This window comes from Microchirus variegatus (assembly GCF_963457635.1).
Source record: "Microchirus variegatus genome assembly, chromosome: 11".
Lineage (NCBI taxonomy): Eukaryota > Metazoa > Chordata > Actinopteri > Pleuronectiformes > Soleidae > Microchirus > Microchirus variegatus.
This window is the reverse complement of record NC_139812.1, coordinates 8,250,644-8,276,627: the sequence shown is the minus strand read 5'-3', so window position 1 is coordinate 8,276,627 and position 25,984 is coordinate 8,250,644. Positions and strand designations below refer to the sequence as shown.

At 39.6% G+C, this 25,984-nt stretch overlaps 4 protein-coding genes across 4 annotated transcripts; 3 read left to right on the top strand and 1 right to left on the bottom strand.

Moving 5' to 3' along the window:
- Positions 1 to 130: 130 nt before the first annotated feature.
- On the top strand, positions 131 to 11,030 carry LOC310934316 (uncharacterized protein; the record flags this gene model as incomplete). The annotated part of the gene is made up of 14 exons (XM_083898010.1): positions 131 to 289; positions 381 to 588; positions 690 to 856; positions 1,076 to 1,206; positions 2,727 to 2,893; positions 3,928 to 4,013; positions 7,580 to 7,741; positions 7,910 to 8,131; positions 8,364 to 8,575; positions 8,881 to 9,003; positions 9,655 to 9,792; positions 9,931 to 10,180; positions 10,910 to 10,967; positions 11,014 to 11,030. 14 exons carry the CDS (start codon positions 131 to 133, stop codon positions 11,028 to 11,030), a joined length of 2,100 nt encoding a protein of 699 aa, XP_083754136.1.
- On the top strand, positions 11,014 to 15,293 carry LOC310934467 (uncharacterized protein). The gene is made up of 6 exons (XM_083898199.1): positions 11,014 to 11,111; positions 11,994 to 12,228; positions 12,488 to 12,615; positions 13,058 to 13,218; positions 13,914 to 14,136; positions 15,143 to 15,293. The coding sequence occupies exons 1-6, from the start codon at positions 11,030 to 11,032 to the stop codon at positions 15,280 to 15,282; spliced, it is 969 nt and encodes a 322-aa protein (XP_083754325.1). The 5' UTR covers positions 11,014 to 11,029; the 3' UTR covers positions 15,283 to 15,293.
- Positions 15,294 to 15,874: 581 nt separating this feature from the next.
- dnaaf10 (dynein axonemal assembly factor 10) lies at positions 15,875 to 22,301 on the bottom strand. Its single transcript, XM_083898198.1, has 8 exons — positions 22,069 to 22,301; positions 20,665 to 20,765; positions 20,343 to 20,473; positions 20,135 to 20,236; positions 19,317 to 19,432; positions 18,528 to 18,662; positions 16,204 to 16,301; positions 15,875 to 16,110 (listed from the first exon to the last, which is right to left on the bottom strand). The coding sequence occupies exons 1-8, from the start codon at positions 22,252 to 22,254 to the stop codon at positions 15,903 to 15,905; spliced, it is 1,077 nt and encodes a 358-aa protein (XP_083754324.1). The 5' UTR covers positions 22,255 to 22,301; the 3' UTR covers positions 15,875 to 15,902.
- A 520-nt stretch (positions 22,302 to 22,821) lies between these two features.
- pno1 (partner of NOB1 homolog) lies at positions 22,822 to 25,342 on the top strand. The gene is made up of 7 exons (XM_083897267.1): positions 22,822 to 23,127; positions 23,798 to 23,944; positions 24,060 to 24,143; positions 24,318 to 24,378; positions 24,485 to 24,602; positions 24,952 to 25,022; positions 25,116 to 25,342. The coding sequence occupies exons 1-7, from the start codon at positions 22,930 to 22,932 to the stop codon at positions 25,181 to 25,183; spliced, it is 747 nt and encodes a 248-aa protein (XP_083753393.1). The 5' UTR covers positions 22,822 to 22,929; the 3' UTR covers positions 25,184 to 25,342.
- The last annotated feature ends 642 nt before the right edge of the window (positions 25,343 to 25,984 follow it).

The following is a 25,984-nucleotide window of genomic DNA, read 5'->3' as shown; positions in this document are numbered from 1 at the left end:
TTTGCTATGGCAACCCGAGGCGTCAGTGCGGTAAATGGAGATGGGTGTGTCGTGATGTCAGAGAAAGCAGTTATAGTCTGTTGTTCCTGCTGTGGCTGAAGCAGTGACAGAAACATCTTTGAGAGACATTATGGACAACTGTGATTTAGAGAAGCTGATTGTCTCCGGTGGGAAGCTCCATCCAGACTTCACACAGGAAGTTACAGACTACAAAATGAGAGTGGAGAGCAGTGTCAACAATGTCACTCTGGACCTGCTCACCAGTGACTGTAGGGCTTCATGTAACATTGTGAGTATTACAAATTCTATGATGCTTGCTACTAAAATGTGTACTATCACCTACATTTTACCTTTTTCTTTTTTTGTTTTAAATGTTGCAGCTCTTTGGTGATGGATCCAGGACAATAAAACTGAATGAAGGGTCAACCAGAGTAGAAATTGAAGTGGTAGCTGAAGATGGTACCATAAAGAAATACCGTGTGGAAATCAACAAGCTGTCTGCAAGGATCGCAGAGCTCAGTAATCTCAGTATGGAAGGAGATATTCCAGTTCATCCTGCATTTTCAAGCAAGGTCTATGAATATAATAGTGAGTAAACCTATGATACTACGCAGTTGGGATGCAACAGCAAACATATCTGATTTATGTTTTCATTCTAAATTTTTATTTGTTTTATTTTTTTATTCAAGGTACTGTCCCCTTTCACTGTGATGCTGTCAAGCTGCTTCCCAGTGTACCAGACAAAAGCATCAAAGTTACAGTGAATGGAGCAGACTGCTCTCAACCAGTGCTGGTGAATTTTGGAGACACGGTGGTGGAGATCTCAGTGTTTTCAGCAGATGGCAGTAATTCACAGGTTGAGTCACATATGAGTGGACCACTGCTTATTAGGGCAGCAGTACTGATGTGATTTAAGGCTGTGTGTGTTTGAGCAATAGCAATGCATTGTTGGAATGTTGTTTTTCAACACGTGCTGTACACTTTGGAAGTGTTGCAGCTCTCTCTGGCATTGCTGAAATCTTAACGTGCTGTTTTCCTCTTAAAGTAAATCTGACACCGTCTCTCTAACTGTCAGGTGTACACAGTGTTGGTGACTCGAGGACTAATTCCTATGGCCGTGACCTTCACTGATAGGAAGCAGCAGCTGGACTATGAATGTCCAGTGTCCCTGAGTGCTTTTTATAGGCCTGTATCTATCAACCACAGGTGAGGAAGTATTAGCAGAAGTAGTTACAGCAGTGTGTGTGTGTGTGTGTGTGTGTGTGTGTGTGTGTGTGTGTGTGTGTGTGTGTGTGTGTGTGTGTGTGTGTGTGTGTGTGTGTGTGTGTGTGTGTGTGTGTGTGTGTGTGTGGTTTTGCAGATTATGTGTGTTTGCACTAGTGGTCACTAAATCCTAACTAAGCGTTTTCTTTAAGAGTTGTTAATTGTAGCAATTAAATATGGAAAAAAAATGCGATATGCACTGGGCAGGATTTTTTATCTGAGAGAAGGAAAAGACCCTTCTGCAGCTCCTCCAGGTTCTACTTACAGATTTAGCTAAATGTATCCCATCACAGGAAGCTTTCGCCAATCACAGTTCACCTTAGAGAGAGTGCAGGGCATTACTATTAGCTGTTCCACTGCAACTTCTCTTTAACATTGGCAGCAAAGAAACCTATAAAAAGGAAAATGATTCTTAAAGGTGCATTATGAAATAAATCTAAAGAAACTGGTCATAAAATCCTCCTAATATGTCACAGAGACTCAGGAATAATGTTCATATAACAAACTGAACTCACCAACAACAACAGTACAGCCAAAATATTTGCATTAAAAAAATCTTTTGCAGACTGCAAATCATGTTTATGTTTTGAAATCATGTTTTGGCATGTGGCGCCACCTGCCGCCGTCTAACAATCATTGCAGTCAGTAGAGTCTCAGTTGCCGAGCAACCACGGGTTGCCAGTTACGTCAGAAAACGAAAACCCAAAAGACCTCGGTATTTTGAATTTGAATGTAGTAACCGTTTTTGGCCACATTCTTACATATGGCACCTTTAAAGTGAGTCAGACAGTAAACACAATAAAATGTGCCAATTTCAGCAGAGAGTTGGAGAGAGAGATGGAGAACACAAGTTGTCTGTCATGTATGAAACAAGTATGTTGTTCTTATGAAATAATATATACAATATTATTTAGCATCACAAGCATCACCTCACTCGTTTTATACCGGACATAGGGTGAAAGGTGGGATACACCCTGGACAGTTCGCCAGTCCATCACAAGACCACATATAGATACAATCAACCATTCACACTCACACTTTGGATAATGATAAATGGGGAAAATCTGTAGCAATTCATGTGAGATTTGAAGTGCCACAACGGGGAGCCTGCATCTTTCCTGTCAGAGCAGGACCTCATAAATGATGATGATCTTATTATGGACACTTTAGAATGTTCTTCTTCTTTAAAAAAATCTATAATAACACAAATGTGTTTATTTGTATCCTCTGTTCATCTGTATTTGAGCACTTTTTCCAAAAGCTTAAATTTAAAAAAAAAATGTTTTCATTAATCACAATTATTTTGTTTATTCAGGATAACCAACATAAATGTTCACACTTTCTGTCCATGCTCATTTGATGAGGAGCTCAGTATCATGCATCATGTTGTGTGTGCACACACACACACACTATAATGACTTAACAAAAGTCAAGCTCAAACTGGTTCTTTCATTGAGTTGCAGTGACCCAAAGCACATCTTCTCAAGACCTTATATTGAGATGCTGGCAAGGAGATCAAAGGTCGACCCACTTAGCGATCGTCCTCTGGGAGAAGGCTGGAAAGTCCCTGAGCTGGACCTTGACAGGAAGATGTCTTCTTCTCTGGTCAAGTGCTTCTTTAATTACCGAGGTAAAGGACTTGAAACAGAGCTCATGTACCGGCAAAGAATATAATTTTTTATTTGACACACACCAATTAGTGATTGTGAATTTGATCTCATCCTTATTATACACCAGTAATGAACACACACAAGCTGAGCAGGAAACAATACAAGGATATATTCTGTTTACAACCTTCCCTGGGACACAGATGATAAGCTAAATGTTTCATCACAAGGTTGCATTTAGAGAATCGTTCTTGCCATTTACAGTACAATTAAACCTACACCCTGAGTCTAAGTACAAGTATTTTCCTCCATCAGTAAAAATTTTTGCATTCAGTTAAATTATTTCTGCCACTGGAGCAACTCTACCTCTGTGCAAAGCTTGTACAGTATATCTACTCTGTTAATACTCCACGCACAGTTGTCTTACCTCCCAACAGTCGTGATTACACCACCTATACTATCATGTAGCGCGGTGTTACTATAGACAGCTACTATGTTCTTTTAATGAAGGGGATATTATTACTTAACTAAGACCTCATGGATTCAGCTGTCAGAGGTTAGAGTTTTGAATGTTATACAAGAACGTCCTGGTTAAATGCTTAAAGAAATATTTTTAATAATAATAGAACACAAGAGTCGAATATACACCACACTGTTATTTTTAAGCTTTTATTTTGCTATTTCCTGCAAAGTAGGTGCTTTTGCTTTCTGAATTTAATCTTTATTGATCCTTTATTGAACCTTTTAACGTGTCTGTTTTCTTGTTCCTGTCCTTGTTTTGTACCAAAACGCCAAAGCCTTTTCCGTGGATGTCAAACCCTACTTGACCATACAAACGATTATTAATCAGATGAATGTTTGTAGTCATAGAAGTACTAAAATACAGCTGTTGGGGCATAGGTTGCACAATCCCCAATATCCGCAGTAATTCTGCAGAATCTTAATGCAAACATTTTGCCCACTTTTGTGAATGATGTTACATTTCACTTGTGAGGGACAATATTACAGTTGTGGCCACGTGCACTGTGCATTTGATTTGTGATTTTTCTGAACAAAGGATGTGACCGTGTGATGAAACTGTCTGAGCTGGGGTCACACTCTCTTGACTGCCCACACAAACCCTCAGGAGACCTGGACTCAAAGGTCAGTATGAAAGATTAAATAGTTCTCTGCACAGCCAGAATCACTGCAATCGACCTCGTCTCTGCTCATCCTTTATTTACAAGTCAGTGCTCCCTTCACGGTGACTAAGTGCTGGTTGAGTTTGCACAGTAAAAGTATCTCGTGTTTGTGTGCGTGAGTGTGAGGTAACAGAGATCGGATCCTTTGTGGAAAGCCTTCAGAGTGAACAGTTACTGTTACTCATGCACCTTGACGTTGAATGAACGGAACCTCAGCAGCTGCAGAGAGCTTGTTGTAAACGCACTTGACTTGGGTTCACATGCTTTCTTTTTTCTTTTTCTTTTTTTTTTTAAGGATGTGACAGAGACAAGTTGGTACAAGAAGCACTTTGCATCATCTAGTTGTTTGGAGATAGAGACTAAACACACTTTGCAGGTAATAAATCAATCGCGTCACCTGAGTTGGCATGAATCTGCTTTAGATACACATCTGAATACTCTTGTAACTTTTAAAGCACTCCATGTTTAATCTGACAACTATTAAAATAATACAAATATGACAAGAAACTATAAAAATAAAACAGTAGACCACAACATGGAGGACAATCTATCTATCTATCTATCTATCTATCTATCTATCTATCTATCTATCTATCTATCTATCTATCTATCTATCTATCTATCTATCTATCTATCTATCTATCCAGACATATAGGAAAAATCCACATATAATCTGGAGGCCATGTCAAAGCAATGAACAGCAAGTTTCTGTATGTATATATTCTGTTTGACTGGCACTCTTCCACATCTTTGACAGGTACGTAACTGGGAGAAAAAATTACAAATGACAAGAAGGGAAGACTCTGTGGAGAAACTGTGTGCTTTGGCCCAGGATTACCTGCAACTCTACCAGCAGCACCTGCCAAAACCAGGCATGTATACACTTTTCGACATTACAGTAAAGGGAAGTCACGCATCATCTATCCTCTGGATGTTGGTATAATAATGATACAGAAATTATTTCCTCCTACAAAAATCTTCAATGATTCAATGATTCAATGCCTTGAAACGATAGTGAAATCTGATGTGGTGGGATTGGGATTCAAGCACTGGATCCAGGAAGCCATTTCAACTGTTTATATAAGGCAAATATAAAAGGATATTATAAATCTGCATTTGATTAATTAAACAAAGTAGTATTATTACGTAAATCAAAATAGGTTTAGACTTGCATCAGTAATGCATCCACAATCTATTCAATCTATACGGCATTACTCGGGCCTTAAACACAGGAATCTATTGAATATGAAACAATATGAACAATCAAATAATATTTGTCAAAAAATGAACATAAACATGAAAAAAATGTCAGTTTTTTACTCACAGGAGCATAGTCTGTTTGGTAACTTAGGGTTGTGTGGTTAGGAGTTGCTGACTGATGATTGCAGGTATAGTGGGTGGGTATCTTGTGATTTTGAACACTTACTGTAAATCAGCATCCACATTACTGTGATAAAAGCCGTTTTACCATATCTGATCAAAATTCCTTTTCCTGTTGTTCTTTTTTTACTGATAGAATGATGGTTACACTAAATTACAATTTAATCAATTGTATTCCTTTTGAATTCTGTAGCTACATAACAAAAGTGTCCAAGGATTTAAATGTATCATTTGCTGGTGAATGGAAAACAAAAGGGTGATTATTTCCTCCTCTGCCTTCTTGACACGGCAGCTCAGCTTCAGCCATTAAAAAATACATGAAAATGGGCTCGTTAGTGGTCAGCCTCCACTCCCGGTCATGCCTCACAATCAAGTTACTGCTCGTCTCTTCACAGCTACACTTGCGCCTTTCCAACGCGTTTGATGCTTCTGAGTTGTGACATTTAAGACTGATCCCAGTTGACTGATTGAAAGCGAGAGGGGTGTGTGTGAGAGAGACAACGCTATAGCAGGAACAGTTAATCTTCACTAAGAGCCTTCACACAAACGATGATAAATACTGTCTGACCTCTTGTGGTTGACTTCCTTTGCCTGGCAATGTGAGCAGCATCTCACAAACCTGTGGGAAGAATCTTGATGAAGAAATGTAAATTGTGACATATTACATTTTGCTTTACAACTGTGTTATTTTTTTGTGAACAATTTTTTATTTAATTTACAACTGTGTTATTATTAATCATAATAATAACAATAATAATACGCCCATACTGTATATATTCTCAATACCTGTATAGTCAAGTCTATTTTTTTATAATGTTAACCCTACGTGCTCATGCGGCATGGGAATAATACACAACTCTTTATTTGGACATCCTGGGGGTGCATGTGTTTATACTGTAGGTCACATATTCAGGCTTTAAAAATGCATTCGTATGTAAGTTATGATTCACTTTATATCACATTTTTAGTGGTGATATAAGGTTGCAATAATTGTGCAGAAGTCACAAAATAGAGCATTTTCTTTTGTTTTTGTTCATGAAAACGAGCCAAGTGAACTTTGAACCGTGACATATTTTCAAATTGCTAATTTTTAGTAAATTTTGCTTGGGCGTGTTTATATAGTGTGTACAATGAATGTGTAAGACACTCTATATTGCACATTCTTATAGCCTCTGCATATACATTTAAATATAGTAATGGGAAAAAGCAGACAAAATGTTCTGTGTTCTAAGGGTTCATACTTGATTTTCTGTATTGTACATGCATTACTGTCTTTGCTGCTGTGACACCGTACATTTCCTCATTGTGGGACTAATTAAGGGTTATCTTGTCTTATGTAGTGAACTAATGTCTGTTACATTCAAACCACTGCCAAATTGGTTCATGCAATGCTGATTAAGGATATCAGCTCCAAGCGAAACACTCCAGCAGTGTTAAGATCTTATGTTGCATGCCATCATATGATGAGGGAAATGAAACATTGTTATTACTCTGATACAAAACTGGTTGAAGATTGGCAATGTTCCCCTTTAACATCAGGAACAGAGAGGCCCTCAGAACCTTTATCATGAGTTAAAAGGACTTTTCTATCCAATAAAAATGGCAAAGTGTGTTTTTTTCCATATGTTTTATAATATAACGAGTACATAAATGCTGTGGCGTCCGTGCAGTCTGACAGATAAAATATGCTTTTTGCCAGGGGAAGTTAGACTCTCTGAATATTTCATGCTAAGAATGCATGCACTCCTTTGTAAGTAAAAGAGAGAAAGGGCAGCCAAATAGGAGATTATGTCTTTCATTATTAAGAGAGTGAAGACGTGTTGGCGCTTGAATAAAACAGAGGCACTGTGTCATACAAGTTACCTAGTTATTGTTACATTTACTGCAATTGAAGTGAATGTATCATCCTGTTTTTAAATCCTGAAAGACATTTATCTCAAAACAGAAATGTTATGGTGATGTAAAAATGTGAAAATGATTGATAATCAAAATCATAAAATGTCTAACAGCTAGTTGGTTTCTCTTGATTAATTTATTGCAAGTGATAGAATGACCAATATCGTAATACTAAACCCTCAATGTTGAGTTTAATGTTTTGCAGGACTTTCAGTGTTTCTTTTTCACATGTCCACAGGGTGTGTGTTGCAGTGTGAGGTTGACCAGTCACCTCTGCACAGCCTGGAGCAGGCTGCTCACCACTATGCCTCAGCTATCAGACTGAGCACCAGAGAGGCCCGACTCCACTTCCTGTTAGGTCTTGTTCTGGAAGAGCAGTACTACGCCACAGAGATGTACGGCCTTCAGAGGAAGGTAGTGTCAGGAAGCCTTTTTGAGGGCAAAAACAAGCTCTTTCAGCTTTTTTGGTGGTGTATTTATTCTCAGATGATTACAGCTAATATTATACACGCAAGAAATCACATATGATGCAAAATGTTAATTTCTAGTTTCCTCACTTTTTTTTCTTCCTTTCATATCCAGGCATTCAGGGACAGAGATGAATTAAGCGATGGCAGATCATCAGCACGTCAGGATGAAATTCTGGCTGTGTGTAAACTCCACGGTTTCATGGGCACGCCCACTGTGGAGAACCAGCTCCAGGCCTTGGATAAAGAGTATCAGCAGCTGAAAGAGCAGGGGCAGTCCACTAAAGCCGACTATGTTCAGACTCTCTATATGTGGCTGTCCAGGAAAACTGGCAAGGTCATACTGTAGATTTATAAATTCTCTATTTTTCTAGTCTTGGTGTCGCAGGTTTTATTAAATATTGGAAAGAATAATTTCTTATTATTTTCCTTGCATTTGAGTGATAGAGTAAAACTAATAAGAAACTTTAATTCTAAAAAAGGATTTTCTGTTTCAGCCATATTCTGTTGCAACTGAAATCAAAGCACTAAAAGGCAGCTGTATTTGAACTTCCTCTCTTCATTTGTAGGATCGGAATTTAGCCGTGCAGGATGAAGAGAACCACAGCGCTCTCCACCAAGCGCTGATGAAATACCTGGACGCCTGGTCTCTGAGTCCAGACAGCTGGGAGTACAACCTACATGTAGGAAGGCTGCTGCTGTTGCTTCAGGGAAGGACCAGAGAAGCACTGCAGCATCTGCAGAGCGGCCTTGCACTGCGCCCCCTGCATGGTGCACTCAGGTCAGATCATAGACATACTGAGGGAAGTAGAAGCAGAAATGTTATTACCTAATTTTCACAGATATCAAGTTTTTAGAAATTGTATATATTTCATGATTTATGCATTTGTTAGATAAAAGCTAATTTGACCAACCTCTCAACCAAATGCTCTCGCCAAAACGACTGCCAAACTGCCAAATCTACATTCACCCTGATTCACAAAGCTTGGCAGATCACCTTAGTAAACAGGGCCTGGACTAAGATGTAGAACCTCAAGAGTCAGAGCTGTACATCTCCTCTGTGCTGCCTTCATTTTCTTTTCTCAGATTCTTCACTGGACTGGCTCTGCTGCAGCAGGAGGAGAAAGCCACAGAGGAAACAGAAAAGGAGGCTACTCTGTTCTTACAACAGGGACTGGAGCACTTTGTCAGCCAGCGCTGCAGCAAGAGGTGTGTGCGTGCGTGCGTGCGTGCGTGCGTGCGTGCGTGCGTGCGTGCGTGTGTGCGTGCGTGCATGCGTGCGTGCGTGTGGAGGTGAATGCATTCAGCAAAGGAGGGAGAGAGTGACTGTACTGTACCAGAATGCTCTGTTTAATCCTGCAGGAGGATAGTGAGAAAGCGGATGGGATATTATCTGCTGTGTCATCCCTGCTCTTGATATTCAAACCCCCATCTCCATCAGTGCCTGAAAATATACTAAGTTGTGCAAGAAACTCCAAAAAAAACTGTCTGTTAGATTGAACCAAAGTACTCTTTGATAATATTAATATTGCATGTTAAAGGTTAGATTAAAAATGTGCTGTATATTAACAGTCATCGGGATGAAAAATTAAAGGATAAACACAGTAGAGATCAATTCAAACCAGTTATTGACATCTATCTATTATCTATCCTCTGATTTCTTTGCATGTGGGCATTTAAGTACGACTGTCCACACCTGGCGTTAAAACTAATTGAAACTGCATCCAGGATGTGTCTCCTGTGACCACCATGAGATCAGATTTGACTTCTTATATAACTGATGTCATTGAGTCTGTATGGGACCCTGGCATTTTGGCCCATGTTTCCTTTTTCATATATTTTTCTTTTTTTTCTCTACAGCTGGGTGAAGCAGGATCAATCAGAGACTCTGTCCAGCCTCAACACACAGTTCCTGCGAGGACTTCTCACACTGGGCCAACTGCTGCAGAGAAACACACTGTGTGAGAAGGCCATGAGTGTCCAACAGGTCTATCACACGTACGTTATGTAGGACTGTTTTTATCTGTGCTATTATCACATTCACATCAGTATAAATCAGTGTACTTACTATGTGTTTAGCCATCGAATGAAAACTCTGTATTTCCACTGTTTCTGCGATGGAACGCACACAATCAGTGTGGCAGTGCTGACTGCCCAGAGTGTGAGTCAGTGTGTGTGTCGTGGCGAGGTGAGCAGGCAGCTGGAGTGGGTGTTGCTGGATGCTCATTTCGCTCTGCTGCTAAGTCTGGTCCAGCAAAGTGAGCGCCAGACTGGGGACAACATCAAGAGACAGTCCCCATTGGCAAAGAGATGCCAGGCCCTCTCAGCTCTGATACACCTCACATCCATCGTCCCGTGTCAGGAACTGCTGGACATGCAGGAGAAAGTAAGGACACGCTAAATTAACAGTACTACATACACTGTACTGTGTCACCACTATGTTTGTTGTTTTAGCCATGTTAATGACTATTAATTTTTATTTTGATGTTCTCTTTTTTCAAAAAACAATCACAAAATACAGTGTGCAAGAATTTTACTAAAGTCATCATCTGTTATAGTATATCAGGAGTTCATTTAGGCATCTTTTATTTGTTTCTCTGCCCACATAATTCCACGCTGCCGCTATACTATCCAGGTCTGGACTCTGTGCAGCTCAATCCATTACTGTCAGTGTTTTATCATATGATTTCACTGCGTTAGGACTGTGTTTGGGAATCGTTGCCATGCTGAAAAATAAAACCATTGCCAAAAAGGCACTTTCCAGAAGGAATGGTTCAATGTCTTTATAACAGTATCCAGTTTGTTTGCTGATTTATCTTTGAGAGTCTGTCAAAGCTTATAATCTTTGGCATTTTTAATGGAATTACATAGTTGAAAGTTGGTTTTATAGGTTAGCAAGCTTCCAATAACTTGTATATAAACATGTGTATGTCTTAAATAAACCTTTAGTTACAGCAGCCAGTTTTTCCATTAAATAGTATAGAACAAACACAGGTGTTACCCATGATAATAATTCAGGTTTTTCTGATTTTCTTTCTGAAATGTCTTGTTTTGTCTCTCAACGTATGACATGACAGAACATTCTTTTTTCTATCTCCCTCTCTGTTCTGTATAGACATGTGAGCTGGCAGTAGTGACCACACCACGGGACAGCTATGCCCTGTGTCTCTTGGGTCTGGCTCAGCTGGCTCAATATGGTAATGACCCAAATTCAGACAGGTCAAAGGAAGTCATAATGAACGCCCGCCTCAGCTTCCAGGCCAGCATTGATCTGGAAAACAGGAGACAGCATGGGGAGCCACCTGAGCAGCTGACCAGTGAGTCCTCACATTAAAGGCCCAGTGTGTAACATTTAGAGGGTTTATTTATTTGTATAAGTGTATAATTGCTTTAGACTAAAAATTATTTGGTACTTTAGGCAAGGGCCTTGCTTTACAGGGGACACTGTCTTGTCCTGCTGTGTTTTTTTCAGCAACAACAACAATACTTGCTTACAGCACAGGCAAAAAAGAATGGCAATGTCTGTTCTGGTATGCAAAGGCCACTGTAGTTTCCTGATTTGGGAAAGGGCGGAATAATAAGAGGCATCCTACATTTGTCACAACATACAGTCTCACTCTTCATCATACAGCATCATTCTTTCTTACACATTGGACCTTTAAGGAATTATTATTATCCTTTAGGAAATTAGCTTTCATGCTCACCAGAGGTGGAAAGTAACGAAATACATTTACTCAAGTTACTGTATTGAATACTTTTTTTGTGTATTTTGTATTTTTTAAGTAAAATTTAAAATCAGGATTTTGTATTTTACTTGAGTACGTATTGACCCAAGTATTAGTATAGTACTTAGTTACTTTATAAATCCTATCCGTTACTGAGTAGAAATAAAAATTCAGCTCAATGAAAACCGACAGGGCGAAAATATACACCAGAACCAGACGAATGATGATGTGATTAACACCAGCACTGGCGCGTGAACATAGAGGGCGCGCGCCAAAAGTGACGTAATATCCTGTGTCGAGCCGGGCGCGTGAGCTCCAAAATACTTTTGGATTTCTGACCCCTTGTCATATTTCTACTACACCCCACGCAAAGTAACTAAGTAACTTTTACTTAAAGTACATTTCAAATGAACTTTAGAACTTTAGTACTTTTTCCACCTCTGATGCTCACATTTATTTACATTGTTTGCTCAGAACAAAGGTGGTGGCAGGAGCGACAGGAGGCTGCCAAACAATCCATCGCCCAGCCAAAAGCAGTAAAGGGGCCTTCTGAGTCCAGTGTGGCTAAGAGAGGTGCTCGGCGGGGCAGAGGGGGGCCTGGTCATGGCCGTGCGACTGCAGCTGTGATCAAAACTCCTGCTCCTACACCTCCAGCCCCTGTTAGAGGAGGGAAAGCTGCCCGGCCTGCAGCCAAAACCCCAGCAATCAGGTGAGTCACACTGTCTAAAACCTGTTCTGTGGTTGTTTGCTTACTTCTCTTTATTCAGGGATAGTTTCCTGTGGTTGCATGTGGTTTTCACTGCTATCCTGCATCAATGTTGATAGTTTCCCCACAGCAAGGTTTAAGTTTAGTTCTTGTCAAAGATTTGAAAATGTGAATTATTTGAACAATGACCAAAATAATTAATGAGCACAAATCAAACGTAGTGTATTTCAGTGCCTTTGTGTTTATGTTTTCTTTCCTGTAGGGGGCGAGCTGGAGCAGCAGCAAAGCCAGATAGATCAACTAAAGCCTCCAGCATTGCAACTAATAAAGCCCAGCTCCCTGCCAACAAGTCTAAACAAGTGTGTTGCCCTGATACCGAGACAGCAAAGGGTAAGCAACAAACGACAAAAAAACAGAAGGTACCTTGTCAGTTGACAACATTTCTAGCTTGAAGTAGTAGTTTGATTTCAGGAAATGCATCTTATTTTTTAATTGATTACGTTGCTGTTTTGAAGTTGTTGATGATGTATGGATGGATGGTATTTTTTAGACATGAAGTCAACAGCACCAGTGGACATACTGTATGACAAATGAAAAGATGCAGGACAGAAATATAAAGATTAAAGTTGAAGATTCATTGTAAAAATGAGAATGCATGAGCTACTTGACCCGCTATTAAAATTAAATTAAATTGAAATTCAAGCCCAACTTTCCTACCTTTCTAGAAGACATAAACTATAATCAGGTCAAGTAGGTTTTAAAATACACGTGCTGTGAAACAGCCGGAGTGTCTCTGTTTTTCAAAGGAGTTAATTAAACTTTATGTGTGTAGTTACAGTGTCTCCAGTGGAGGACAGAATCCCTGTGTCCAGTCCGATGAACCGCAGGTCTCACGTCTCGCGGCTCGGTCTGGCCCGCGCCCTCTCTCACTCCGCAGACACTCAGGACGAGGCGAAGCAGCTCTACAGAGAGGTCATCCTCATGGCACCAGGGGTCAGTTGCTATCTGTCAGTTTCACACCCACCAAACTGTGTAACTCCAGATTTACAGTAGAAAAAAATAAAATAAAAAAGTGTATAAAAGTGTAACCGAGACAAGAAAGTTTTTGCTCTCAATCTATTTAAAATATCAGGATTTAAAAGTAACTAAATAATGCGTCTAAGAAAACAAACCATTGTAAGCTGAATGTATTTAACATTTGTTGGAAAGAACAAATACTGTTGTAAGGATAAAATATGATTAACTCACTAATGCACTCATACGCTAAAACAGCTGTTCTTTAGACTGTTATGGCCCATTCTAAATTCAGAAAATCTTATGTGGCCCACATAAACATTAAAATATATATAATTTATTTTATAAACGGGCAGAAAATAATGTAGATTGTCTGAATTAGGCCTTTGCATTGCCATACAGTAAAATGTGATGACTTAATTTCACTCAAAAATATTTTTATGAAACTGATTGCCTTGGAAAAGGTAAGAAAATGCCCAGCGCCCACCTGCGGTACCTTCACAGCACACCAGGGGGCTGTGGCACACAATTTGGAAATCACTGTTTAATGTCCAAATGTTTTCTTAGAGTTGTTCCTCAGTGACTGGTCTGTCTCTGATGCCCTACTGCTGTTAGGATAACCTGAATGAACTAAAAGTGAACTTCCCTCATTCAATGAATGATGTGTTCTCTAGGTCCATGATGCTTACACTGAGCTTGTGCAGCTGCTGGAGCCATCAGAGCCTCTGGCTGCTGTGGATGTGTACTGCAGGTTTCCTCTGAAGCCTGTCGCTGAGCAAAGCTTTGATGATGCCTTCATCACAGGAGAGATCGTCCGTCTACTGATGGCACTGGAGCAGTACCATCACCCACAGCTGGGCCCCAGCATCGCGGCATATGGAAAAGTCATGGGCCTAAGTGATTACCATTACTGTTTTCACCGAGCGCTCGACACACTGGCATTAGTCTTAAACAAAATAAAAACATTCTCTTAAGATTATTGGCAAGATTAATATAAACCTTTTTATGTCCTTTTGGCCTGGCCCTGCTTTGACTGCTATGTTTCTTCAGCAAAGCCCAAAACTGACCAACCTGCCAGAGCATGAGTTTTACATTTTAAAGCAAAAACTTCCTCCTCTCCGGTATGTGAACCATTGTTCCCCAACACACCTTCGAAAGGGATGGTTGAGGAGTCTTTCCTTTATTATAATCTTAAGTCTCACCTTTAAAGGTCACCAATTCTAACTGGATCTTAAAGTTAAGTGCAATTAACTAATTAATTAATTGAAAGTGCTCAGTAGAATAATCACAGGTGTAAATGATCAAATGAATGACGGCTCATGGTCACACCGTCCTGACTTGTATGAACTGAACAAAGCCATTAGTGTAATCAGTCACACCTGTGATTTTTCTAGCTAAAACCTAAAAGAATGAAAGTCAAAATGGCTGCGTTGTCATCACACATATTCCTTGGCATGACATGCCAAAACATTTGCAACTGTTCAAAACACTGACCAATTATGATAACAAGTTGAGAATTTGGTATAAGTACTATAGATATTCCATGTTTTGTTAAAACTAAAATCTTTACACATTTAACATCACGTGACAAGAAACACAACCAATCACTACAATTCACTTGCCTCTCCGTGTTCTCTTTGACTATATTTAATTTATAACATTGTATTGAAATCCTGCCGCCACGATCATGTGACATGTCAAAACATTCTATTTATAAAGATGCATCACATTGTACTGGTGCCATGACCCGGATATGACATGATAAAGCATACAGTGCAAACACATGCATATATTATTATATTGCATTATTCCAGGAGATGTTTGATTTGAAAACAAAATACAATTTTACGTTGTTTTAAATGGATTTCGTTAAAGGATTAAGTATTTCTGTTTCTCTGTGTAGGCAGCATAGAGAAATACATCAACATCCTGGAGGAGAAGTCCATGACCAACCTGCTGAGAAGTGTCTACTCGTCTATGCATGGCAGGCAGGAGGACGATGAAGAGCTGCAGGGCTTTTTCAAGTTCAAATGTTGGATATGATAATGTTTGCAATCATGGGTTTATCCTTTTGCATCATTAATCCTTAGTTAAGATCTTCATTTTGGATAGATGACACTGGGAAAATCTTGGTTTTTTTTACTTTATAAGCACATTTCATTTGAAAACAAGGTTGTCACTAAGATGTTGTGACATCAAAAGAGAAAAACAGGAGTACAACTTGGATATAAATTAGATTTTGAAGATGTAGATCTGCAGCAGGGAATAATCTGTGCAAATATGGTCACAGACACAATTGAACCTCATTAAAAGGCAATGATTTACACACCAAAGGTTTGTGTTGTAGAGCTCTCAATCATAGAGGACTCATGTGCACAGTTTGCTATTGCAATTTGATATAAAACTCCTGTCTGCATCTAAATGCAACCAGTAAGACCAAATAGTACATGTTTTTGTCACTCATATCAGCTTTTTTTTCCCTCCCCACCCTCCTGTACACAAACTTCATTTATGTTTGTAAGAAGTACTATTTTTGTCTATGAGTGGACATATTTTATGACGTTTGCTTTCCTAAACCACTTAGAACTCACTCAATCTCTGTAGGCGTGTGTTGTTTTGCGTTAGGCTGCACAGACCACCAGTCTTAGTCGTTGCTGACTTTTTCACACCAAGTTGAGTTTGGTGACAATGTGTACGCGGACAGTCTGGTCAAAGCCTGAACACAAAAGCAGGCCCTGCTTGTCAGGATTCCAGTCCAGGTTGGCGATTGGCTGTGTGGACAGAGTGACGTTCTGTAAGAGGTTGACTGTGCCGGCGACGCCCACATCCACTCCATCCGAGTCCTTCTTGCTTCGCTTGGCAGGATATTCACTGTAAACAAAATGACAAATATTTCACAGATAATGATCATTGAAATGGAACTAAATGCTATTGTAGTCCAGCATACGAGAAACATCTACTTACTATTTCCACAAGTGTAGGTTTCCTGCTCCACCTGCCGTCATAAAGATTTCTCTGTTTTGAGGCAAATGCCTCACCTGCCAGATGGTCGACTTATGAGCCTAAAATACAGAAGGGGGATCATTTACTTCACAAAACCTCTTCCAAAACTACTTTGTGCTGGTGCTCTGTTGGGCAAAGGGCCCATTACAGTGACCTGGGTTCAATTCCACCCGCGTTCCCTTGCTGTGTGTCTTCCCCCTCTGTCTGTAACAGCAACACGGCAACAGTGGACAAAGATCAGCAGATTGACGGTATAAATACTTCCTGTTCCCGCCCGTCCTTGTGCTGCGACTGCGGTGTACACACAAACACTCCTGCAGTCAGGTCAGATTAACAACAGCCATTTTGTGATTAAGGATGCAGGACACAAGATGTCAATGCTGAGTTTTAGAGATCAGGACAGTTGATGGCAGATAATTCATGCTGATGTGGCCAATTTTCTTTTTTCCTCCATCTGATGAAATACGATTGTTAAAGGTGAAGTAAGTAGTTTATAGTGCCATCTAGAGGAGAGGCTGAAATTTACAACAAAGACCTGCTGCTCTGCTCACCCCCTCCCTTCCCTGAGTGCTACGGTATCCGCAGCCGGTCAAATGTCGTCCTCGTCGTCTTTCTCCGTGTCAGCAGATGAGGTTCGTGAGGCGAGGGAGAGGGCGAGCTACCGCGGCCGTAGCAGACGAAGCGGAGAGAGAGGAGGCGGGACTTCCGTCTCTACAAGTAAAGAGACGCTTGATTTGTTCTCTCGCGTTTGTCCTTACAGGCTCCGGTAGAAACATGGCGTCTCGCTGCTAACAGTGGCTATGCAACCGCGGCCCGCGACCGTGTTATTTTACATGACTTTTTGAAACACTATGAAAATAAAACAAAAACTATTATACAGCGACTAGACAATGCAGGATAACATAATATGTATAAAAAAGTGGATTTTGGGTTATATAAACCCATAAATACTACATAGTGTCCCTTTAAATGCAAACAAATAAAATAATTGCTTAACTTCTTAACTCAGTAACAGGTTATTGAACACTAATGTCACTCCAATCTACATGTTATGTGCACTGCAGTTATATACTACTGTATTGTCAACAAAAAAATTATAAACTAAATATTAAATATAGGAAACATTTTTTTAGTGACTCAGCAAATGCCGAAAATTAAGAAATGGCAAATGTTGGTCTGTTTCATTTACATTCTCTGTTCGTCAACAACAACAAAGCACCAACTGTTGCACGCTGCAACTTCAACTTGAAATTGCTCTCAGTGATGTACTATGATTTAAATAATATATTGTGTCTTTCAACAGAAAATGTTGTCATCTACTATTTTATCTAATAAAGAGCCAGAACTCCACTAAGAGGTGGACCTCTCTGCTCGTAAGATTGGCTGTTACTACTACTAATTATAATAATAAATAAGTGACAAATATTGATGAGTTCACAGATACCACTGTACCAAATTTCAACAAAGATTCTGGTAGTGCATCATACTTGAACATTTCTAAAAGAAACAGAAAATGACATCTTAAGAACAAACTTGCTGTAAATTTCCATCTCAACTATTGTGTTGTTGATTGATTGCATTTAATGACTACGTCATGATTGATCAATCCGTCTATTATTTTCTTGAGTAATACATTAATTGTTTGGTTCATAAAATGACAGAAATCTGTGAAAAATATATTCAGTGTTTCCAAAAGCCTCAAATGTTTGATTCTCATTGCTCAAGCTGAAACACCAGAAAATACTCCCTTTTATGATCTAATTAGTTGATGTTAATGAAGTTTTGGATATCTAGTTAATTGCTGTAATTATAAATCCAGTGCTTCAGCCTCTATTGAGCTGCATAAATATTTAGTTTGAGACCAAAAATATGGGGCGGAACCTTATGATTCATGGTCTTAAACATGGATGTACTGTCTGTCGATTGCTCTGAAAAACTGGACAAATATTTAGAGAGGTAAGACAGGCCTCTGATCTCGGACCTGGCAAACGCTCAGCACGGGTGTGTGTGAGCACTAATGCCAGTTTAAGTGTGTTTTTCTACCATTTTCCCACAAAAAGTCACACACCTCTCCCATATGTGTGTCATTTTTGGCCTAGTGTCGCAAAGCCACAGAGAAAGTTAGACAAACACGACCATAAACTCTTCCAGCTGTGAAAACGGTGCCTCTACTCCCCTCTGTACCATACAAATGTAAAAGCAACAATAATGATAATCATCTTTTGACATTTTTTTTCCATGTGTCAGAGCCAAACTAATCTGTCTGACCCCCCCAGGTCAATTACCTTTTCTGAAACGGAGGCAAAGCCCTTGGTGGGGTGCTGGGTCCTCATGTCAAAGATGTGGAACTTTCCCTCGAGGGAAGTTGCCACCAGCTTGTTCATGTTGATGTCTTTCCTGTCAAACTCCACACAGCATACCTGCTCATGAGATCAGAAAAAATAACAGTCACTCCCTGGGATATTAAACACGTGGGAACAGCTTCACCACTAGTTTTTCCACATAACTGAAAGTGTTGAAACGGACATTATCACTCCTGGCTGATTTAACTACGTTCAAGAGGTGATGAATAAGAGAGACGACTCTAAAGAAATCAGTGCAGTGCTTTATGTGAATGACATGTGAAGCGAATGTGTGTTAACCTTAGGATTTCCCTGTGGTTTAAATACAGTCTAAATGATGCTGGGAAGTCAAGTCTCAACTCTGTCTCCACATCTGTCCCTGCTTTTGTGTCTCGTGTGTTTCGGGTATAGGTTGCAGCGCAAACGAAACAATGTATTTTTGGACAGTTAATCCTAATAAAACCCCAACTTCCCAATGTGAGGATGACTCTTTGCTTCAGAGCCGAGTTGGTTGAATAGTGCTGCCAGCTTCAAATCCTCTTTTTATTGGAACAAGTTGTAGTTTTCTTTAGTTGGTGCCACACTGGCTAAAGATGTCAAGAAGAAAATCCCTTAAACTATTCTACAATTTACAACAAAACAAATACAATCACACACACACAGGGGCTCTTATGTCACTCGTGGATAAAATTAATTCATCATTGACCACGTTATTGCAGGTGATGACCTTACCCCATTTTTAATGTTGGTTTCCCATCGCAGAGACATGTTCCGCAGGTCAAAGAGTTTGATGTCCCCATTGTCATAGCCAGCGCACACACAGCGGTCCTGATCATTGTAGGAATGACCTAAATTTACATTAAATTATACATTTATATAACATACAATTCACATACAGGATCGCTCACCAATACTTTGAACACAATGCTGTTTTCAGACTCATTCAGAGGAGATTTAAACTGTACATGATATTTTTGTATAAGTGCTTCATAACAGTGGACACAAAGGGAGACCTAGCAGCCTCAGCAGAAGAAGCTGATTTGCCCACTTATTGGATTTTTAAATGATTTATTCCACATACGATGGAGGCCTGAAACAGATCTGACGATATCTTCTTGTTCCATCAAGACATTAGGTGTAAGAAACACAAGAAGCTTGAAAAATACCAAGTGCTGAAGGGCTGAGGAGCTACCGAAGATGTGATACAGTGAGCACAATGTTAGTAATTGCTGCTGCTCTGCACTGTAGGTCTGAATATTACCAGGTCATCAGCAAACATAAGAACAACAGCGATTCCAATGACACAATCACTTTGAATTAAAAGGTCAAAGGAAAATGTACACTGATTCATTTTCACGATGATTTGAAGATGGTTTGAAGTTGTAAAGTGATACCACACAAGCAAATAACCCAGAGGAAAAAACAACAACAGCAATTTTAACTGGACCAAAAGTAGGCAGTGCAGGTGCCTGATCTTAAACTGGACAGCCCTGGTTATCTAAAACTTGCAGATGTTCTCTCACTAATTGTTTCACTAATATTTCACTCACCAAATGCAACAGTCCAACAGTCTCTCTTGGTTTCTCCTTCTACAGGCTCCATGTTGACTACAGGTGAATCCCTCTGCCTGGGATCCCACACCTTCACTGTCCCTGTAACCAAGAGAGAAAAACAGCATCTTAGCAGAGTTGAACATGAAAGTTTGTGCTTAAAATGTAAATGCTTCATAAAGGCTTAAATTGTAAAATAACAACAAACCATCTCTGCTGCCAGTGACTATCTCAGGTGCACCGTCACCAATCCCCAGGCCGCCAACCCCATCAATACTGTTCACTATTTCTTTGTGTGCCTTTACACTGTACACAGGTACTTCAGGCACCTCCAGATTCCTGTTAATTACAGAAGCATTTACACTGATTGATCCAGCAGACTTAAAAACAGGGTCCTTTCCCTTCCTTTTAATTCAGTCATCAGTCAGACATCATTCCTGATACATCAGTAATTACATAACGTTTTAGAATAACTTTGAATTAATAAAATAACATGACTGTTTTGCGTTTTCTGGGTGTGACTGACATACCAGATATTAAGATTTCCATCAAAATCCCCAGTGGCTACGTGTCTTTGTTGAAGAGAAGCAGCTCCAAATGTTGCACACTTAATGGGTTTAGGTTTCTCTACCTGGAATATAAGATGCAAGCAGTGAGAAACAAGTGAAAATGGAAAATATATATATATATTTTTTAACTGAAATTGCCTAGACAAAATTAAACTATTTCACACTTTGTCTACTTTTTCAAAGTGAGCTTTTCAACTCTTGTGCAGCTGTATTTCGGTGACTGCTATACAGTATGTTGATGGAAGCAGATCAATTAATCAGTCAATTCATGAAGTTGACTGATTTTTTTTCTACCGCTTTATCCTCCACATGAGGGTCATGCGGAGCACTGGTTCCAATCCCAGCTAGCATAAAGTGAGGTACACCCTGGACAGGTCACAAGTCCATCACAGGGCCACATAGATATACATAACCATCCACTCTCACTCTACAATCAATTTAGAGTGTCCAATTTGCATCTGCCTCATATTGGCAATCAGCTGCCCCGATTTCTTTGATCCAGCATTCCCAAAAATTGGTTGACCTCAATGTTATCTGCAGTAGCATGCCTGCTTAAAATGTCAGGAAGCACTTGCAGACACTGGGCATTGTTATCGTAGGTAAAGTAAAAATAGAATATTCTTCTTCTTTATAACTCTTTAGAAGCTGTTAATGTAATGAATGAGCTTTATACCACAGTCAGTCCCTTCCACAACTCTCCATATTTCCTGTGTTCATGTCAAGCAACTCTGGGTTTCTAAATCCTGGTTCTGGGGACCCATCGCCCTGCATTTTGTAGAAGTTCCCTTGCTCCAACACACCTTTTACAAATAAATGATTCATTATCAGGCTTCTGCAGGGCTTGTCAATTAGCTGACCATTTGAATCGGGTGTGTTGGAGCATCTCAAACGTGGATACCTGGGACCAAGATTGAGAAAGTAACTGACCTGTCTGAAAGACAAGTGAACAGGGACACAATCAAGTCTGGTCAGAATAGAACTCATTTGTTACTCAATATCATACTGCAGCAGCATTTCACTTTTAATGATCCAACATTTGCCTTCAATTAAGGTTTTAAATATAATTTCCTGTTCCACCATGTGCTTAAATATGTCCCAGTCAATTTAAAGCAACACATTTGACTTCTTATCAAGGCGTTCAAGACCACAGAGGCAGTTACACAGTATTCTTGAATCATCTGTAATTATACATTACAAGATGTTTGACATTTTTCACGGCTTGAGGACTTGTTGCCTGTTACTATGGAAACAACAAGCAAACAATACTTTTCTAGAAGCCTTAAGCAAGCCACAAACATTGGTACATTTCTGAGGCGAAAAGGAGGATAAGCGTGACATACGTGATATATTTAACATATTTTTTACCTCCTTCATGAGCTGAGCCTCCCCCTGCTGTACTTCATATATTTGCATTACTCCGGTTCCTCTCGCAAAGTTCCCCACGCAGACAAACTTCGCGCTGCACGGAATCCATTTACTGTCAAAAACGGTGTAGTTCAGGCGTTTCTGGATGTGCGAAATAATCTGAGGCTTCGACAAAGGTGTTGACATTGTTGCAGTTGAGGGAAATATTCCGTAAATAGGATGATATTGTCTTGGAAAGTGATGAGAAACACGTTCCTGTTGACGTTTTCTTCCTCTCCGGTGATTTACGGCAGTTGGAATCGTTACTGTCACACGACTGCCTCCTTGTTGTCGTTCCGTTCTGACCATTCGACATCAAAGGCATACAATATATAACAACTAAGATACAGCAAATATTAGTCCAAACAAATGTGTTCAACAGACAGGTCTGTGCCACTTACTTTCTTCATATAGGCGATTTTAATAAAGTATTCAGGGAGCATTAATAAAAGGGAGGCAGTAATGCAACATTACGAATGCCCTAAAACACCAACGAAGAAGAGTGTCGCTACCAAAACAATTGAGTAGATGTCTAAAGAGATGCCTGATAAAAATGTTGACAATTAAAATAAACGTTGAACTCTATAGACGATTGATTGATTGATAAAACGCAACTCTAGCAACCCATTGAGATATTCTTTTTGTCAATTAAAACACTAAAATTATTATTATTATTATTTTTATCTACAGGCATCACTGATGTGTCATGTTGGGTCCTTTCAGTCGCACGAGGATATCCCTCGTGCAGTCGTGCCGTACTTTCTGTCCAAATTTTTAATTTAATTTAATTTGATTTAATTTGGTCTCTGGTCTCGGTTCGCGATGGACGCTGACAAAACTACTGCCCCTAGCTCCGTCGCTGTTGTGGAGAATAAAGATGACACCGATTCTTTCACTAAAGTGAAGTCTAAAAAGACGCAGAAACGAAAACGTGAACAAGATGGAGTGGGCATGGACACAGATGAGCCTGTGGCCGTCAAGCGGCCGCAGTTTCCACCGATTTCAGGCGACAGATTACAGGTAAACACTTAACTTTTTGTTTTTATGCTGTTTGTGTAGAAACTGCTGTTGTCTCTTTAATCACTTCAACTGAACATTGTTAGTTATGATCTCGCAATAACTCCTCTTAAGCCACTTATGTCAACAGGAGTTTTATTTACAGGAACCCCAAATGATTAGACAGGTTTGGTTTTATAGACTGTTTATAGACGGTTTTGTGTTATCATTTTTGTTTTTTTCATTTTGTATTATTGTATGTCAAATGTCCAAAAATAATAGAAAACAATGTGTGCAATCACACAGCTAGTTTTGTCAGTGTCAGCCCCAGTGTTTTCTTCATCAAACGCACGTAAACACAAAGGTTGCAAAAGAAGTGTAGAATTGCAAAACAACATAACATATTCAGTCCAATCCAACTACCTTTATTCTGGTTTTGTTTTTTGATCATGATCACGTGTTGCTGATGTTTTTAACTCTACTTATTTTCCATCGTTTGACTGTACTTTTTCTGATGTTTTCTAGGCTTAATTTGCATTCATTATTAATACAAATGTTACTTGTTGCCCTGCTTTGAAGCGTGGTTTAAAACTAATTAATGTGGTGTTGTTGTAAATATAAAATTAAGTACATTCTGTGCTATAGATCGGGGTTTTGTAAAGTAGTTTTTCACACAGTCTTGTGTGTGTTTTAGGGATCAGACCAGATGCATAAAATCCCCGTCCCAGCTCACAGATATACCCCGCTGAAGGAGAATTGGATGAAGATTTTCACTCCCATCGTAGAGAAACTTCAGCTCCAAGTCAGATTCAACCTCAAAACTAGAAATGTTGAACTCAAAGTAAGTTATTTCAGCCTCTTTAAGAAATTTTGGATATTACAACAATACCCACTTGTTATGTTTTTCTTTGTTATTGATTGTTGTGTCCCTGATTTATGCAATGTCTTCCTTTCAGACATGCAAAGAAACAGAGGACATCAGCGCACTCACAAAAGCAGCAGATTTTGTTAAAGCATTTGTTTTAGGATTTGAGGTGGAAGTAAGTATTCTAATGATTGGTTTTCTTCACAATTACAGTCAATCTTATTGGTTTGGTGGCAAAATTTGAATATAAATTAGTTCAGCCTCATTGTTATTTAACAATATTACTATGGTAGTGGGTAGAAGTGGCGAGGAATGTGCCTGATACTGACATCATACTTTATCTTCCCAGGATGCCCTTGCTCTCATCAGGTTAGACGAGCTTTTCTTAGAAAGCTTTGATGTCACTGACGGTAAGACAGCCACAACATGTGGTGCCTTCTGTCTGTTTTTAACATTTGTAAAACTACGTAAATCCCCTGGTGTGTAATTATTGCTTTGTGTGTTCTATCTTGACAGTGAAACCTCTGAAGGGAGACCATTTATCCAGAGCCATTGGAAGAATCGCAGGGAAGGGAGGGAAAACGAAATTCACCATTGAAAATGTCACAAAGACTCGTATTGTACTTGCAGACACGTAAGCATCCTTTAACAGTGATTTCAATACAACTCAAATCACTTTTTTATTGGAGTTTCACTGCAGTTTCGGTCAGAAGAACCAGAAAAGATAAATGTTTTTTTTGGTTTTTGCTCTTCATGCACTCCTTTGGGCGTCACACAAAAAAATTATACTTTATTATCAAATCAGATGAAAACCAAAATGAAAAAAAACAACTGTTTTTACCATTTGATTCACTTTTCCAAAAGTTGAGTCTTTGATTAAACTTTACTGTGTTTGTCTCTCTCTTGACCCCACGCTGGAGTTGTAGTAGTAATTTGTGTTGTTTATCTGCAGCCTGATTTCTTTTTTTAATGTCTCTCAACAGAAAAGTTCACATATTGGGATCTTTCCAGAATATCAAGATGGCACGGACAGCAATTTGTAACTTAATCTTAGGTAAGACTTTAAATAGGGAATTACAGTTGTGACATTTTAAACTCTTTTATTGAATCAATTTGTTGTGACCTTCAAACGCTTTTGCCCTTACAGGAAGTCCACCTTCAAAGGTCTATGGCAACATCAGAGTGGTGGCGAGCAGGGCTGCTGAGAGATTCTGAAGGCTGACTGGCTGCTGTATTTGTATTTATCCCTTCCTCCAGTGGCTGGTGGGATCCCCACTTCGATCCGTGTTGGATCAGCAGTTAATGCAAAATGCTATGACATAATGGACAGAATGCAAGTATCTAAAAGTGAATTTGTAAATAAAACAAAATCTGCTCAGATCGAGTTCCACAAGTCTGTGTGTCCTGAATAGCAGCACGAGAAGAATTGTGATAGAAAATAGAACTGTATTTACTCTGACTGGTCACTTTATTAGGTACACAGGATAAGTGTTCAGTATGAGTGTCCTCTGCTTCAGCTTGTTGTTCATGCATAGTTTTCTGCATACCTTGGTTGTAACAAGTGGGTATTTGTGTAACTATTCCCTGGTCATTCTTCAAAGACCTCTGGCAAAAAAAACCCCAGTAGGAAATGGAAGGAAAGGAAATCATCTTTAATATCATAATACAACCAAAATTGCACAACAAAATTTTGAGGTCAGGTGGAGGGTTGATCAGAACCGCTGCGACAGCACGCCACCACACGGGCCCAACCTGGCTTAATGTGTCTTAACATTCTAACATGTTTTGATGGTGGGAGGAGGACCCACGCAGACACGGGGGAGAACATGTAAACTCCACACAGAAAGGTCCCAGACTGGGAATCAACCCCAGCTCATGCCGTGAGGCAACTGTTCCACCGTCCTGCCGGTTTCTGAAATTGAACAGCTACCATCAACCATGCACACCGTCGCCATATTCATGTCTAAAAGTCTCAATAAATTGAGCTGATGCCATGTGATTGGCTGTTGCGATATT